At 41.8% G+C, this 14,991-nt stretch overlaps 1 protein-coding gene across 8 annotated transcripts in view; it reads right to left on the bottom strand.

The window, feature by feature from the left end:
• The window catches only part of LOC124545180 (mucin-5AC-like), a 349,462-nt gene that overhangs the window by 116,206 nt on the left and 218,265 nt on the right, over positions 1 to 14,991 (bottom strand). For 2 of the 8 annotated variants that reach the window (XM_047124023.1, XM_047124026.1), the window contains 5 exons: positions 11,439 to 11,579; positions 11,220 to 11,360; positions 10,929 to 11,141; positions 10,711 to 10,851; positions 10,474 to 10,632 (listed from right to left, as the gene is read on the bottom strand). In XM_047124023.1, the coding sequence (XP_046979979.1) occupies positions 10,474 to 10,632; positions 10,711 to 10,851; positions 10,929 to 11,141; positions 11,220 to 11,360; positions 11,439 to 11,579 (795 nt within the window). Of the gene's footprint in view, positions 1 to 10,473; positions 10,633 to 10,710; positions 10,852 to 10,928; positions 11,142 to 11,219; positions 11,361 to 11,438; positions 11,580 to 11,657; positions 11,799 to 11,875; positions 12,017 to 14,991 lie in introns of all 8 variants that reach the window. The other 6 variants (XM_047124025.1, XM_047124028.1, XM_047124027.1 and 3 more) reach the window with 4 other exon arrangements.

The following is a 14,991-nucleotide window of genomic DNA, read 5'->3' as shown; positions in this document are numbered from 1 at the left end:
ATTGCAGCACTGCATTGATACGAACGGTCATCTCCTCGAACACCTTCTGTAAATCGACGTTCATGCCACATTTTTGACCTTCGTTACACATCATTGGATTCGTCTCGATAGCCGCTATCAGAAAGTAAGTACCAAACATTAGCATCCGAATTAGAAAAACAAAGTTGACGCTGATATCTCTGACGCGACCCCACTTAGCAACGAAAAAACCAACGTCATATTATGGGCCCCCGTTGTCCCACAAACTTTTCAGCTCCCATCATACTTTCGGAGTTATTCTTTGTGGCAGCAGTTAGTGACTCACCCCGTATATGTGTAGTCAGTGCTGAGAGATACTTGAGGTGGTGTAAGAAGGACGCCACTGGGCAGCAGATGAATGGAATTGAGTGGTTTGGACTGATGAATCACGCTATATCCTATGGCAATGCGATGGAAGGCTTTGGGTCTGGTGGATGCTCTGGAGAATGCCACCTCTCATCACGTGCTAACTATGAAGTATGGAGCGGTTGATGTTGCGGTATGGTGGTGTTTTTTCTGGTCAGGGTGCGATCCCCTTATTGCGCTCAAGAAAACTCTGAACAGGGCATGAATTGGACACATGTCACAGCTTTGCTTACTCTGTACAATGGAGGAACGATTAGGCGACGATGATTATTTGTATCAGCATTACCATGCACCCAGTCGTAAAGCCGCATGTGTGAGGCAACGCTTTGCAGACAATAATATTACTGAAATGGACTGGCCTGCACAGAGTCCCGACCTGAACCCAACGCAACACTTGAGAGATGAGTTAGAGCATCGACTCCGCTCCACACCTCAGCACCAAACACCAGTAACTTCTCTGGTTCCGGCTCTTGAAGGATGGGCTGCCGTTCCTCCAGAGGTTCAAATGGCTCTGAGCACTATGTGACTTAACTTCTGAGGTCATCAGTCCCCTAGGACTTGGAACTACTTAAACCTAACTAACCTAAGGACATCACACACATCCATGCCCGAGGCAGGATTCCAACCTGCGACCGTAGCGGTCGCACGGTTCCAGACTGAAGCGCCTAGAACCGCTCAGCCACCCAGTCGAGAATTTGGAATACCCCAGCCAACTGTGTGGAAAGTTCTTAGATGGCGTTTGCTGTACAAGTCCTACCGATTACAATTTGTGCAGCCTCTCTACCCCAGTGACAAAGAGAAGCGTCTCGCGTTTTGTGGTTTGTGCATTTCTACAGCGTGTAATTTTTGGCGATGAAGCGTCGTTCCACCTTATTGGAAAAGTCAATAGACACAGTGTTCGCATATGGGGTTTGGAAAATCCACATTCACCGTAACAACTCGAAAGCGGCTCACCGAAGATCAACGTGTTCTATGCTGTATCCCGTACAAAGGCTTATGGACCATTTTTCTTTGCAGAAAGAACTGTAATGGGAATCAGGTACCTGGACATGTTGGAACAATGACTGTTCCCTCAAGTTATGGAAGATTCCCAGGACTCCATTTTCCAAACATTACGAAAAAAAAAAACTTTGAAACTGCCTCTTTTCATTGGCATAAAGCGTGTTCATTTTAGATTTGTACTTGAGTGCATACGAAGTTTTGAAAGTCGGTCCATCATTCAGAATAACCTTGCATTTTTGTGAAGTGTACTGTGAGCTATCAGTGGTAATATTTTGACAACATGTGGTGAAGAGTGTAGGTAAGGAGTAACCAGTAAAGTATTTGCATACATTCGATTCCTCAGGGTGGATTTGTTTGTATGTTTTTTACTATACAGTCAACTGAGCTGTGGCAACCATCTCTATAACCGATATCGTTTTGCATGATCGTGCGGTTGAACTCATGTTAGTGGTAAACATTTCCATCTCTCGTGGATGGAAGGAACTTTCACCGCTACTCTCTGGTCGAAAGAGGGAAGGCAGTTAGTGGCCTACGATACCTGAGCCACAGACTCAGCACCAGTGTCCAACATTAAGTTCCAAACGATCTACAGAGCGTCACGTGGAGTGCTGAAGGTAATGCTTGTGTCAGATGGGAACTTTAAGCTCGATGGAGTCCTTGGTGCTATTTCAGAGGTATTTCAATCACTCGCTTGTCAATCATCAAAATCACCAACAAGAAGAAGACAGCTGTTCCGGCTCGTGCCGAATGTACCAGGTAATGCTATGTTAATAATTAGCAAAATAATCAAACAGAAGTAATACTCAAATGATACACATCAAACAAGTGTACTGACATAGAATACATATAAAAACCTGTACAGAATTAGAGTTTGAAGGTGTACAGCCATGTAGTAGCTCTTTTGACTGGAGAGGTTAGGCACGTGACATAGCTGTGGAGGGAGCATAAGGAACGGGTGTTGAGCGTTTTTCGGTGTCTGTCCACGGTCAGATAATGTGATAAGGTTGTGCCACCTGATAAAGTGTCAGCATTGGATGTAAACTGGATGGGGCATTGAAGATATTCAGTGCATCAATTTTCAATTTAGTGATGTGTATTTATTGTGAATAAATATAGGCTTTTGAGACTGAACTTTGCTATCGATGAACTTATTTTCAGATAGACTTGAATGAATTATTTAATGTGGGGAATTTATTCAGGATAACGTGTTGGTGCACTGCTCGATGTCATTGGCACGTGTTGAAAGTGTCCTGTACATTCTTTGATACCACCGCTATTTCAAGTCGCATATTCTTTCTGACTGAATAAACATTTTGGTCTCTTAAGGTCACAGTTCCATGTAGTAATGTTAACTTGTGATGAGTAAAACTGCGGTTGAATTTCACACTATTGTATGGGTACATTATTGTCCAAACGGACTGCTCCTACTAAATAGCCGTGTTTATTGTTTACATTTGTTTGTTATGCTACTTAATCTTTAACTGTTCCATAGTATGGGCTTTATGACTCAAATAGATTTCACTCGGGCACAATGCAGTGGTGTACATGACTAGTCTAAAGCCATTTAATCAATTTCTGGTTGTGCGTTTGCCTTCCTGTGGCCGGATAATAACAGATCAGTTCCGGTTAACGATGACTTCCACTTTATAGTTTTCTTACCGAAAATCCTCTCTGGTACGCCACAACTGTCTGATTTCGTGCGGAATTAGAACAGTTGTAGCACGTGAAGTTGCAAACGGAATCGGGTATACGTATTAAAAATGTTTTCGCCTTTGAGCAGTTAATGTGGAGGCGCTGAGCTTTAGTCATTGCAGCAGCAGCAGTAGTTGCAGAAGTCCAACTGTTATGTTTGAGTGCACATATGGGATAGCAGTGCTGATCAGTTAGGTCTCCAAGCAGAGAGGCAGTTATGAGACTGCACTTGATAATGGAAGCAAGACTTCAGAAAAATCAAGACACATTCGTAGTATTTATCTGCCTGGAAAAAGCGTTCGACAATGTAAAATGGTGCAAGATGTTTGAAATTCTCAGATACATAGGCATAAGTTATTCGGATTGAAGTGTATTTACAATACATAGAAGAAGCGAGACAGATCAATAAAAAAGAACGAAGTGCTCAGATTAAAAAGGATTGTAAGACAGGGATACAGTCTCCCCCACCCCCTTCCCGCCCCCCTCTCCATTTGTTCATTCTGTTCATGTAAGATACAATGAGGGTAATAAAGAAAAGGTTCAAGCGTGGGATTAACTTTCTGGGTGAAAGGATATTAACGATATTTGGTGATGACATCGGCATCCTCAGTGACGGTGAGAAGGAAAAACAGGATCTGTTGAATGGAATGAACCATCTAAGAGTACGAAATGTGGGTTGAGAGTAAAATAAAGAAAGTGGTGAGGAGTAGTAGAAGTGAGATTGACGATAAAGAGAATATAAGAAGCAGATTAATACAGGTGAAGAGGTTATTGCTCGCTAAAAAAGTCAAATAGTACGAAACATAGCCTATAATTTGAGGAGAATTTTCTGAAAATGTTGTTTGGAGCACAACATTGTACGGGATGGAATCATCGACCGTGGGAAAACCAGAAAGAAGTTAATTGAAGCGTTTGAGGTATGGTGCAGCAGAAGGATATTAAACAATAAGTGAACTAACAAGATGAAGATGTGGATGCGCTCCGCAGATGTGGCAATGAAAGGAATGTGTGGAAAACACTCATTAGAAGAAGGGACAGATTAATAGGAAATGTGTTAAGGCATCAGGGAGTAACTTTCATGGTACACAGATGGCTATGGGGATAAATACTATAGAGGAAGAGAGAGATTGGAATATATTCAGCAAACATTTGAGGATGCTGAGAGTAAGTGCCACTCTGAGAAGAAGAAATTGACACAAGCTGAAGGCTGTGGCTGAATGCATCAAATCAGTCAAAAATCTGATAACCCCCCCCCCCCCCCCCCGCTTCCAAACAAAAAAATCCTGTTTTACTTTGTTGAAAGAATCACCGTAATATTCTTCCAAAATGGTTCAGGGATAAATCTGAGTACTAGTATTAAATATGTTTGGCGTTGTGTGAACTACTGGGGCAATATAAATTGTTATATTATTCTGAAATATCAGGTACGTCAAGACCAGTTGTAAATATTTATTCATTACCCGTTTAGACAGATCTATGCTGTCATCATAGGATCTGAAAGTTAAATAAATAAGTATTCCAAGTCAAGGTGGCAACTTCATATATGGTCTCATTTGAACACTGTACTCATTACTGAAGCATTAGAATGTACCTTGTAAAACATTGAGGAAATTTCACCTTTTTACAAACTTGCAAGTCACGTAGTGATGTTGCGTTGTTTAACAATAAAAGGTAGCCAGGAACATCAGCTTGTCAAACAAAAAATACCACAAATGTAAAACACACATCATGTTGTGCTGATGCACTAGCGCAACACTTTCCTTAACATCACAATGGTGACTGAGCTAGAACGGTATTTGTACAGATAAGTCTGTAGACAGTTGTTTACATTGCTGTACTCGACAATCGATATGTACTCTCATAAATTACCTGTGCTACAGCACAAATTCTTTCTTCACTTCAATCTCATTAAAATTATTTTCGACAGATTAGGTAAAAATTTTAAAAATACAATTTTACAATAAATTGTATTTTGAAAATATACAGCGTCATTTTTTAAAAGTATAACTTTACAATAAAAATATAGTTCAGATTATTTATCTATGCACAGTATACGCTTCGACAGCAATTGACAGAAATAGATCACCATGTAAAGTTCCGATAACAATATAGCTCAGGTTATTTATCTACACACAGTATATGTATCGAAAGCAGCTTACGGAAAAAGATCACCGTGGTAACTGCGTACAAAACAATATAGAGCACAGTCAGTGGATCGGGCTGAATACGAGATACTGAGGAGTTCGTGGTATAAATTAGATATAGTGCCTGATGCCTACTCAACATTACATCCATAACCAAAAACCATGAAATATGTGTACTATATGGCAATGAATACGACCTTTTTTACATAAAAATTTCACGACTAACTTTAGGTTTACACAAAAGAAATCATGCCACACGAAATAAACTACAAAACTTATGCGTGTAAATGCTGCAGTGCTCGAGGTCTACATACGACATATCTATTTAAGGAATATTGGTAAGCGGTTAGTGCACCAACACAACGAACTGAATAGAAGGTTCAAATGGCTCTGAGCACTATGGGACTCAACATCTGTGGTCATCAGTCCCCGAGAGCTTAGAACTACTTAAACCTAACTAACCTAAGGACATCACACACATCCATGCCCGAGGCAGGATTCGAACCTGCGACCGTAGCGGTCACGCGGTTCCAGACTGACGCGCCTAGAACCGCACGGCCACACCGGCCGGCTGAATAGAAGGTATTGTGGAGCTTGTGGTATAAATCGATATGGTGCCTGAACTTTACTTAAGATTATGTGCACAACCAAAGTCTGTGAAATATACACTGACGGAAAAAAAATGGTACACTCTTTTAAGGGTTTCCAATCCACTCAGGATTTATTGTTAGTACATGATGTGGCTTTCACAGGCGGCAATGCAGGCCCTGAGGCTGGCGTCCAGTCGAACGTGCAGATGGCGAATACTGTCCTGGGACACGTTATCTTACACCTGTTCACATTGTTCTGTAAGAATTGTCAGGTGACGAGTTGTGCGAGTCACTTTTCGTCCCATCATATCCCACAAGTGCTCGATTGGGAATAAGTTCGGAGATCGTGCTGGACAGGGAAGTTACTGCACGTCTTGTAGAGTGCGCTGAGTCTCACAGGCAGTGTGTGGGCGAGCATTATCCTGATGGAACAACACATCACCTTCCTGTTGCAAGAATGGCAAAAGAACGAGTCTGCCAACATTTTGCAGGCACAGAGTGCTGGTTAGCGTCCCCTCCAGAAACACCAAAAGTGAACGAGAGTTGCCGTTTATCGCGCCGCGGGCCATAAGGCCTGGGGCAGACCAGTGTGGGTTGGACGAACGCACTCTAGGAGACAGCGCTCACCAGTTCTGCTTCGTACGCACAGGCAGTGTCTGCTTTTGTCGCTGAAGACCACGGCGCGCCGTTCCATCTCCCAAGTGATCCTGTGACGTCACCGGTAGAGCAAGTGCACGTCGACGATGTGGCGCGAATGGAAGGTGGACTGGAGTCGCGTATGCCTGCAGTCCCACTGCTGTCAACCGGTTCGCAACAGCTCGTGTTGACGCATCTGGGCTTACAAGCCCTCTTATCTGCGCTGTGGTAGCTGTACAATCTGCAGCTGCTCCCCTTACTGTCCGACGATTCTGGTGGACGTCTGTGCTGTGTGGACGTCCTGAACCTCGTCTACGGATGTGAGGATGTTCACATGACCGGTAACACCCACATCGTTGCACAATTGACACAGCCCGTCGAACTTGTGTGGCAGTTCTCCGAAGGGACCGTCTCACCACTCGGAAGGCCACTGTCTGGCGACCGCTTCGAGACTCGCTCAGTTGGCTGTAGAAGGCCCGAGTGTGTCCCTGTGGCATTGTTGCCTGCTCGGCTCCACACGTCTGCACCACAGGGAGCCTTTTGGCTGTGAGCTTTCCCTGTTAAAGGGTAGACACATATGGCGCTCTTGTAGCTATGCCGCTACGCTATCTGTTGGTGGACGACGCTGAAGCCATTACCAGTACATCCACTATCCCCCCCCCCCCCTCCCAACTGGCATTATGCCGTCATCGTATCAGATTGACGTTGTCTTTTAAGGTGTACTAATTTTTGTTCCCAGATGTGTCTGTACGATACGGCAATGAACACGACTCCTCTTACATAATCATTCTATGACAGACTGTTACGTTTAGATAAAAGCAATCATCACACCACACAAAATAAACTACAAAAAAACCATACAGGCAACTGATGTGATGCTCAAGGTCTAGGCACAAGCGTGCTATTTAATAAATAAACGCAGAATAATGCGATGCACAACCAATAGGTTGACATGACAGCAGTGATGCTGGATTCGTCTACTGTACATGTTCACATTCAATAAAAGACTAATAAAAATGTCACAGAACTCTAACTTAAAGTATGATTTGGTTCTCGAGATTTGTGTTCATTACAGTACTCGAGAGTTAGTTAATAACAGGCCCAAATGTAGGTAAATTAAGAAGTCGGACATGAAATAGTACTGTAATGCAAATGTTCGTTAATGATCTATAAATGAACTATGAGGGTCCTATATGCGAATGATGCAGTGTTTGCCAGCACGATAGCAAGTGAACACACATAAAGAAGTCAAACGTGCTATAATAATGAATTACAATGCTTACATTATTACTTTATAATACATGACAAAAAATAAATTTTTAAAATCCTACATACAAATGTTGCAGTTGTCAAAGTCTACATAAGGGGATGTGTAAGGCTTACAAAAAGGGATCATCGCAATTTCTTGTATACTACATGCTCACTCACAAACACATTGATATGTGTTGTGGAGTCTGAGGAGTAGATATCATACGGAGCTCAAGGTTTGTATCTGTTGTAGTATTCAAGTTTTAGGGAATTTGAAGTCATTTTAACTATTTTTCGACTGTGACTGTCTCAAGAAATATGTAAAGACTTTTCTTAAAAAATTACCGCTACCAGTCACAAACTTTGTCAACTTCTGTATTATTTATTTAGCGACATGTTTCGAGGGAATACCTTATCTTCAGACTAAATGGCATTGCAAAAAGAACTTTACAATAAGGTTATACTGATGTTATATAGTCTTTTCGTAAATGCTGTGTTCTTCCTGTGGAAGAAGAGAAAACTTAGTAAGAGGCGGTGTCGCTTTCGAAGCAGGACTGATGTTTGCACGAAAATGTTTTTTTAACAGACGCTCACGTTGTTCTTCTGGCGTGGCAGTCTCGTTGTGATGCATTGCGGTGTTTCCATTACCGTGGCGCTCTTGGATTTCTTGGTCACTGTTCACAAATTGTCACTAGTATAGCAGTAACTTGGAAACACGATCACAAACAGTTCTGTAGTGCAGTGGGCAAGATGGCGGTCGAAATACAGCTGGGTTCGATTTGACTGTCGGTTTGTCGATCTATGTGCTGTCAGATGTTTACATGTCTTCTGCATGTCTTGATATCGTATTACAGGTGTTGGTTGACGAAATACATTAGAGATTGAGCACCTGTTACAATATTATTGAACACATCATGATATAAACTATTCATTAAAATAAATATTTATGTAAACATCTGACATCACATAGATCGACAAATCGATAGTCAAATCGAACCCAGCTGTATTTCGACCACCATCTTGTCCACTGCACTACGGAAGTGTTTGTGATCGTGTTTTCAAGTTACTGCTTTGTTAGTGACAATTTATGAACAGCGACCAAGAAATCCAAGAGAGCCACGGAAATGGAAACACCTCAACGCGTCACAACGAGACTGCCACACCAGAAGAACAAAGTGAGTGAGCGTTAAAAAACATTTTCGTGCAAACATCAGTCCAGCTTCCAAAGTGACGTCGCCTCTTACCACAGGATGAACACAGCATTTACGAAAAGACTATGTAACATTTGCAAGACCTTATTGTAAAGTTCTTTTTGTAATGCCATTTAGTCTGAAGATAAGGTATTCCCTCGAAACATGTCGCTAAATAAATAAGTAATACAAAAGTTGACAAAGTTTGTGACTGGTAGCGGTAATTTAAACAAAACCTTTACATATTCAAGTTTAGTTTAAATAGGCACAAGGTACATCCAGAAATCATATCTGATATGGTAAAAAATTTCAATATTGGCTATGTAAGAACTTCTTGATACACGACTGAGAAGACCTATGTGCAAATGATGTGGTGCTCAATGTTTATGCTTATTACAGTACTCGAGATTTAGTTCAATGTAGACCCAGCAGTAGACACATAACGGTAGGCGGCCATACCACACTGAAGAATTAAAAACAGTTACGTAAATACGTTCACTACGAGTAAAATAAAATAGAAATAATACATGCAAATGATGCAGTGCTTGGAGTCTACAAAAGAACATGTCCACTCAAGAGCTTCTCGACAGAGTCAGAATAATTCGGTGCAATTCTGTAATTCTGTCAGAGGTAACTTTAATGAGATTGGAGTGAACAAAGAATCTATACTGTGGAACATATAGTTCGCCATGTATTCGAGTACAAGTCGATTGTCGAGTAATGTAAGCGGCTGTATACCGACTTATCTGTACAAATATCGAACTATCTCGGTCGCCATTGTAGTGTTAACTGAACGAGTGCGCTAGAACACCAGCATGACATGATGTATATTTTCCATTTGTGGTATTTTATGGTTGACAAACTGATGTAACTTGCTTCCTTTTGCTGTAGAATGTTGCTACATCACTATGTAACATCCATCTGCGCAAAGATAATGAACTTCTTTATTGCACTACAAGGTATGTTCTAATAGTTCAGTAATGTAAGAAAAAAATTTTTAAGTCAGATCATTTCATTATTAGCCACCTTGACATAGAATTTTCGTTTATTAAACTTTCAGATCTGATGATGACAGCACAGATGGGTCGAAACTGGTAAACAATAAAAAGATTCACAAGCGATCTGGCCATAGCCTATATTTCAGAATAATATTGTGCACTAGTGCCGAATCATAACTTTGTCCTGGTTTGCCTGAGATACGCATCCAATATTATCAAAAGAAGTGAGATGTTTTGTGTTTTTGAACAACGGGTAAATATCCATAATTAGGCTATATAAATGTTTTAATGATTTTTTTTAGGTAGCATAGATTTCTGTTTCATTATTTAGACTAATTCAGATTTCTACTTCAATAATTTACGATGAGTGTAGTAGTAACAAAGAAATCACACAACTAAGAAGAAGTATTGCAAAATTTCTTTTGTAGTGAGGTCAAGTTTTCAGTTATTGAAGCAGTCATGAACAATACTTTGTACCAGGCTTTCAGTGGAATGTCAACACAGTCTTTGCTTTGCGACCTGCAAATTGTCAGTTGCATGCATATTCACCTGTCAGAGAGAGTACCCAAACTGTTTTCAGCTACCTTACCTGGTGTGGTAGAAGTTGGCTCTGCAGTGGCACAAGGCTCACATGTTGTACATGTCGTTGGACATTGTGGGCATTCACTACCGTCAGATGGTGAAGCTGTGTTAGGAGAAGTTGGCGGACACTCTGTCGTCGGACATTGTGAACAATCACTTGTAGAACCTGTGAAATAAGGAGATGATGAGCGTAGGCTACATGTCATTGGTCGTTCTGGACATACAATAGAGTGAGATGGCAAACCTGTGTCAGGACAAGTCGATGGGCAGGTTGGACATATAGTTGGACATTCTGGACATTCACTACACTCAGGTGGTGATCCTGTATCAGGAGAAGTTGGCGGACACTCTGTCGTCGGACATTGTGAACAGTCAGTTGTAGAACCTGTGAAATAAGGAGATGATGAGCATGGTCTACACGTCTTGGTCTTTCTGGACACACAACAGAGACAGATGACAAACCTGTGTCAGGCCCAGTCGTTGAGATGGATGGACATGTAGTTGGACATTCTGGACATTCAGTAGCGTCAGTTGATGAACCTGTGTTAGGAGAAGTTGGCGGACACTCTGTCGTTGGACATTCTGGACATTCAGTAGCGTTAGATGGTGAACATGTGTTAGGAGAAGTTGGCGGACACTCTGTCGTTGGACATTGTGAACAGTCAGTTGTAGAACCTGTGAAATAAGGAGATGATGAGCATGGTCTACATGTCATTGGTCGTTCTGGGCATACAATAGAGTCAGATGGCAAACCTGTGTCAGACCAAGTCGTTGAGATGGATGGACATGTAGTTGGACATTCTGGACATTCAGTAGCGTCAGTTGGTGAACCTGTGTTAGGAGAAGTTGGCGGACATTCTGTCGTCGGACATTGTGAACAGTCAGTTGTAGAACCTGTGAAATAAGGGGATGATGAGCAAGGGGTATATTTCATTGGTCGTTCTGGACATGCAATAGAGTCAGATGGCAAACCTGTGTCAGGACAAGTCGATGGGCAGGTTGGACATATAGTTGGACATTCTGGACATTCAGTACACTCAGATGGTGATCCTGTATTAGGAGAAGTTGGCGGACACTCTGTCGTTGGACATTGTGAACAGTCAGTTGTAGAACCTGTGAAATAAGGGGATGATGAGCAAGGGGTACACTTCATTGGTCGCTCTGGACATGCAATAGAGTCAGATGGCAAACCTGTGTCAGGGCAAGTCGTTGAGATGGATGGACATGTAGTTGGACATTCTGGACATTCAGTAGCGTCAGTTGGTAAACCTGTGTTAGGAGAAGTTGGCGGACATTCTGTCGTCGGACACTGTGAGCAGTCAGTTGTACAACCTGTGAAATAAGGGGATGATAGCAAGGGCTACATTTCATTGGTCGTTCTGGACATGCAATAGAGTCAGATGGCAAACCTGTGTCAGGCCAAGTCGTTGGGATGGATGGGCATGTAGTTGGACATTCTGGACATTCAGTACAGTTAGCTGGTGAACCTGTGTTAGGAGAAGTTAGCGGACACTCTGTCGTCGGACATTGTGAACAGTCAGTTGCAGAACCTGTGAAATAAGAAGCTGGTGAGCATGGGCTACATGTCACTGGACATTCTGTATACTCAGTAGTGTCAGGTGGCAAACCTGTGTCAGGAGAAGTCGGTGGGCTGGTTGGACATGTAGTTGGACATTCTGGACATTCAGTCGCGTCAGTTGGTGAATCTGTGTTAGGAGAAGTTAGTGGACACTCTGTCGTCGGACATTGTGGGCAGTCTGCTGTAGTAGTTAATGGACACTCTGTCGTCGGACATTGTGAGCAGTCAGCTGGAGAACCTGTGATATAAGGAGCTGATGAGCATGGGCTACATGTCACTGGATGTTCTGTATATTCAGTAGTGTCGCGTGGCAAACCTCTGTCAGTACAAGTCGGTGGTCTAGTAGGACATATAGCTGGACAGTCTGGACATTCAGTAGCATTAGTTGGTGAATCTGTGTTAGGAGAAGTAAGTGGACACTCTGTTGTTGGACACTGTGAAGAGTCAGTTGTGGAAGTTATCAGACAATCTGTCATCAGACATTGCGAACAGTCAGTTGTAGAAGTTAGTGAACACTCTGTCGTCAGACATAGTGAAGAGTCAGTTGTAGAACCTATGAAATAAGAAGCTGATAACCATGGGCTACATGTCATTTGACTTTCTGGACATTTGATAGAGTCATGTGGCAAACCTGTGTCAGGACAAGTCGATGGGCTGGTTGAACACGTAGTTGGACATTCTGGACAATCAGTCGAGTCAGTTGCTGGATCTGTGTTCGGGGAAGTGGGCGGATACACTGTCACTGGACATTGTGAACAGTCAGTTGGAGAACCTGTGAACTGAGGAGTCGTCATCATGGCCGACAGTTCACTGGTTATTCTGTACAGTCAGAAGAGCCAATTGGTAAACATATTTTTAGGGTAGCTAATGATGTTGGCAACAACTGCAGGGAAGACCGCGAGAGAGTCTGGTTGTTTACTATCTCGAAGCTTATAACAAAGAGAAAGAGCAATTTAGAGACAAACAAATGGAGAATTGCTGTCTGAATCGAAGAAAAGGTACAAAAATTAGAAAATGATATTTAAATGTTCAGAAACAATAACGAAATTTGAAGTCTACCTAGCACGAAGTGTCGCTACTCTTACGATGCTCCATTATTAATGTAATCATTTTAAGATTTTACTGCCTTTAGAAATCATTGACATATGATGTTGAATGCCAACACAGTTTCGCCAGCTGACTGTATCGAAAGTCCTGAATATGCAACATGTTGTGTTCAGCGAAGCTAGTGGGCATAGCAGGCATTCTACGTCATATGTCAATGATTTCTGATGATAGTAAAATCTTAAAATAATAACATTAATAATGGAGCATCGTAAGGTAGACTTCAAATTTCGTTATTGTTACTGCTACAACCTTGCGCCTTTGGCTAAAAATGGGGTGAGATGCGAGTACAAGAATTCAACAAGAGAGTTCTCTTAGGCTCTCTCACCTCAATTCTCCACAATGCTACTTACACGTGGTGCCCCCGTTACCCTGAGCAACCCAGTGGAATGTTGGGTAACCAACCCTAGTGGGAAACTGGGTCAGCGAGCCGACAGGATGTGGAGCACAGTGGAGGGCAACGGGATACCACCACTCGAATTAGTTCCCTAGACGTTCATGGGATGGACCTCTTTGTACAATATTCTGGAGGTAAAGCTTCCCCTCAATCGGATCTCCGGGAGGGGAATACAACGAGAACTACAGAGATTAGGGCAAATGGAAATGGAAGGAAGGAGAAGAAGACGGAAGACTTATTGAGGATTGGGACTTGGAATGTTTTAACCCTTCTCCATGAAGGGAAATTAGAAAACGCCAAACATGAAATGACAAGAAACAAATTGGATGTACGCAGAATGTGTGAGGTGAGATGGGGTGGTTGTGGAGCACTAGAAAGTGACGACTTCTGATTGTAATATTCAGGTGGAGATAAAAATTGAATGTATCGGGTTGGAATTTTGATAGGTAAAAGACTGAAGGGCAAGGTTATGTAGATTGAATGTGTTAGTGGAAGAATAATGGTGATGAGACTGAAAGGGAAAATGAAAGTTATTATCCAGGTCTATATGCCAACAAGTAATCGCGCAGATCAGTGTTATGAGAATGTTATGAGACTATAGAAAACTTAGCAGAGACAGAGAAAAGAAATGCATGTATTGTTATAATGGGTGATTGGAATGCAGTAGTTGGTGAAGGACCAGAAAGAAAAGCCCTGGGAAAATTTGAACTGGGAGAAATAAATGAGAGAGGGCAAAGATTGTTGGAATACTGCAATGAAAATTTCGTGGTAGTTGGAAATATTCTATTTGATAACCACAAAAGACGACTTGGATATCTCGATTTGACAGCAAAAGATATCAAATTGATTATATAATGATACAACAAAGATACCGAAATTGCCTAAAGAGTGTCAAAAGGTATCCAGGGGCATATAATTATTCAGATCATATATTAGTGGTAGCTGAGGTTCTAGTAAAATTGAAAAAAAACTGGAAAGGACAGAAGAGAGAGCACATTAGCTTTGAGAAACTGAAAGACAAAGACAACTGTGAAAAATTAGAGAATGCATATTGTGAAATCATGATGCAAAGACAGGAAGCGGAATGCACAGAAGGCAGATGGGATCGTTTTAAAAATTGGATCAAAAAGGCAGCTAAGGAAATGCTTGGGGTCAAGGAGAGGAAAAAGTAAAGAGAGAATGGGTAACGCCAGATATGATAACCAAGTTGGATGATTACAGGAAATGGAAAACTGTAAACACAGAAGAAGGGAAGCTCAACTACAGGAGGTTAAATAATGAATTATTAAGGGAGACAGAAAAAGCAAAGGAGAAATGGCTGACAGAAAGTGTGACAAGATAGAGAAATTAGAGAAAGAAGGAAAATAGGGTTTAATGTACAAAGAAGCAATGGATTTGACATTCAGGGAAAAGAGAAATAACAATGGACTAACGGAAGTAGAGGC

This window comes from Schistocerca americana, chromosome 8 (assembly GCF_021461395.2).
Source record: "Schistocerca americana isolate TAMUIC-IGC-003095 chromosome 8, iqSchAmer2.1, whole genome shotgun sequence".
Taxonomy (NCBI): domain Eukaryota; kingdom Metazoa; phylum Arthropoda; class Insecta; order Orthoptera; family Acrididae; genus Schistocerca; species Schistocerca americana.
This window is presented reverse-complemented; position numbering and strand designations above follow the sequence as displayed.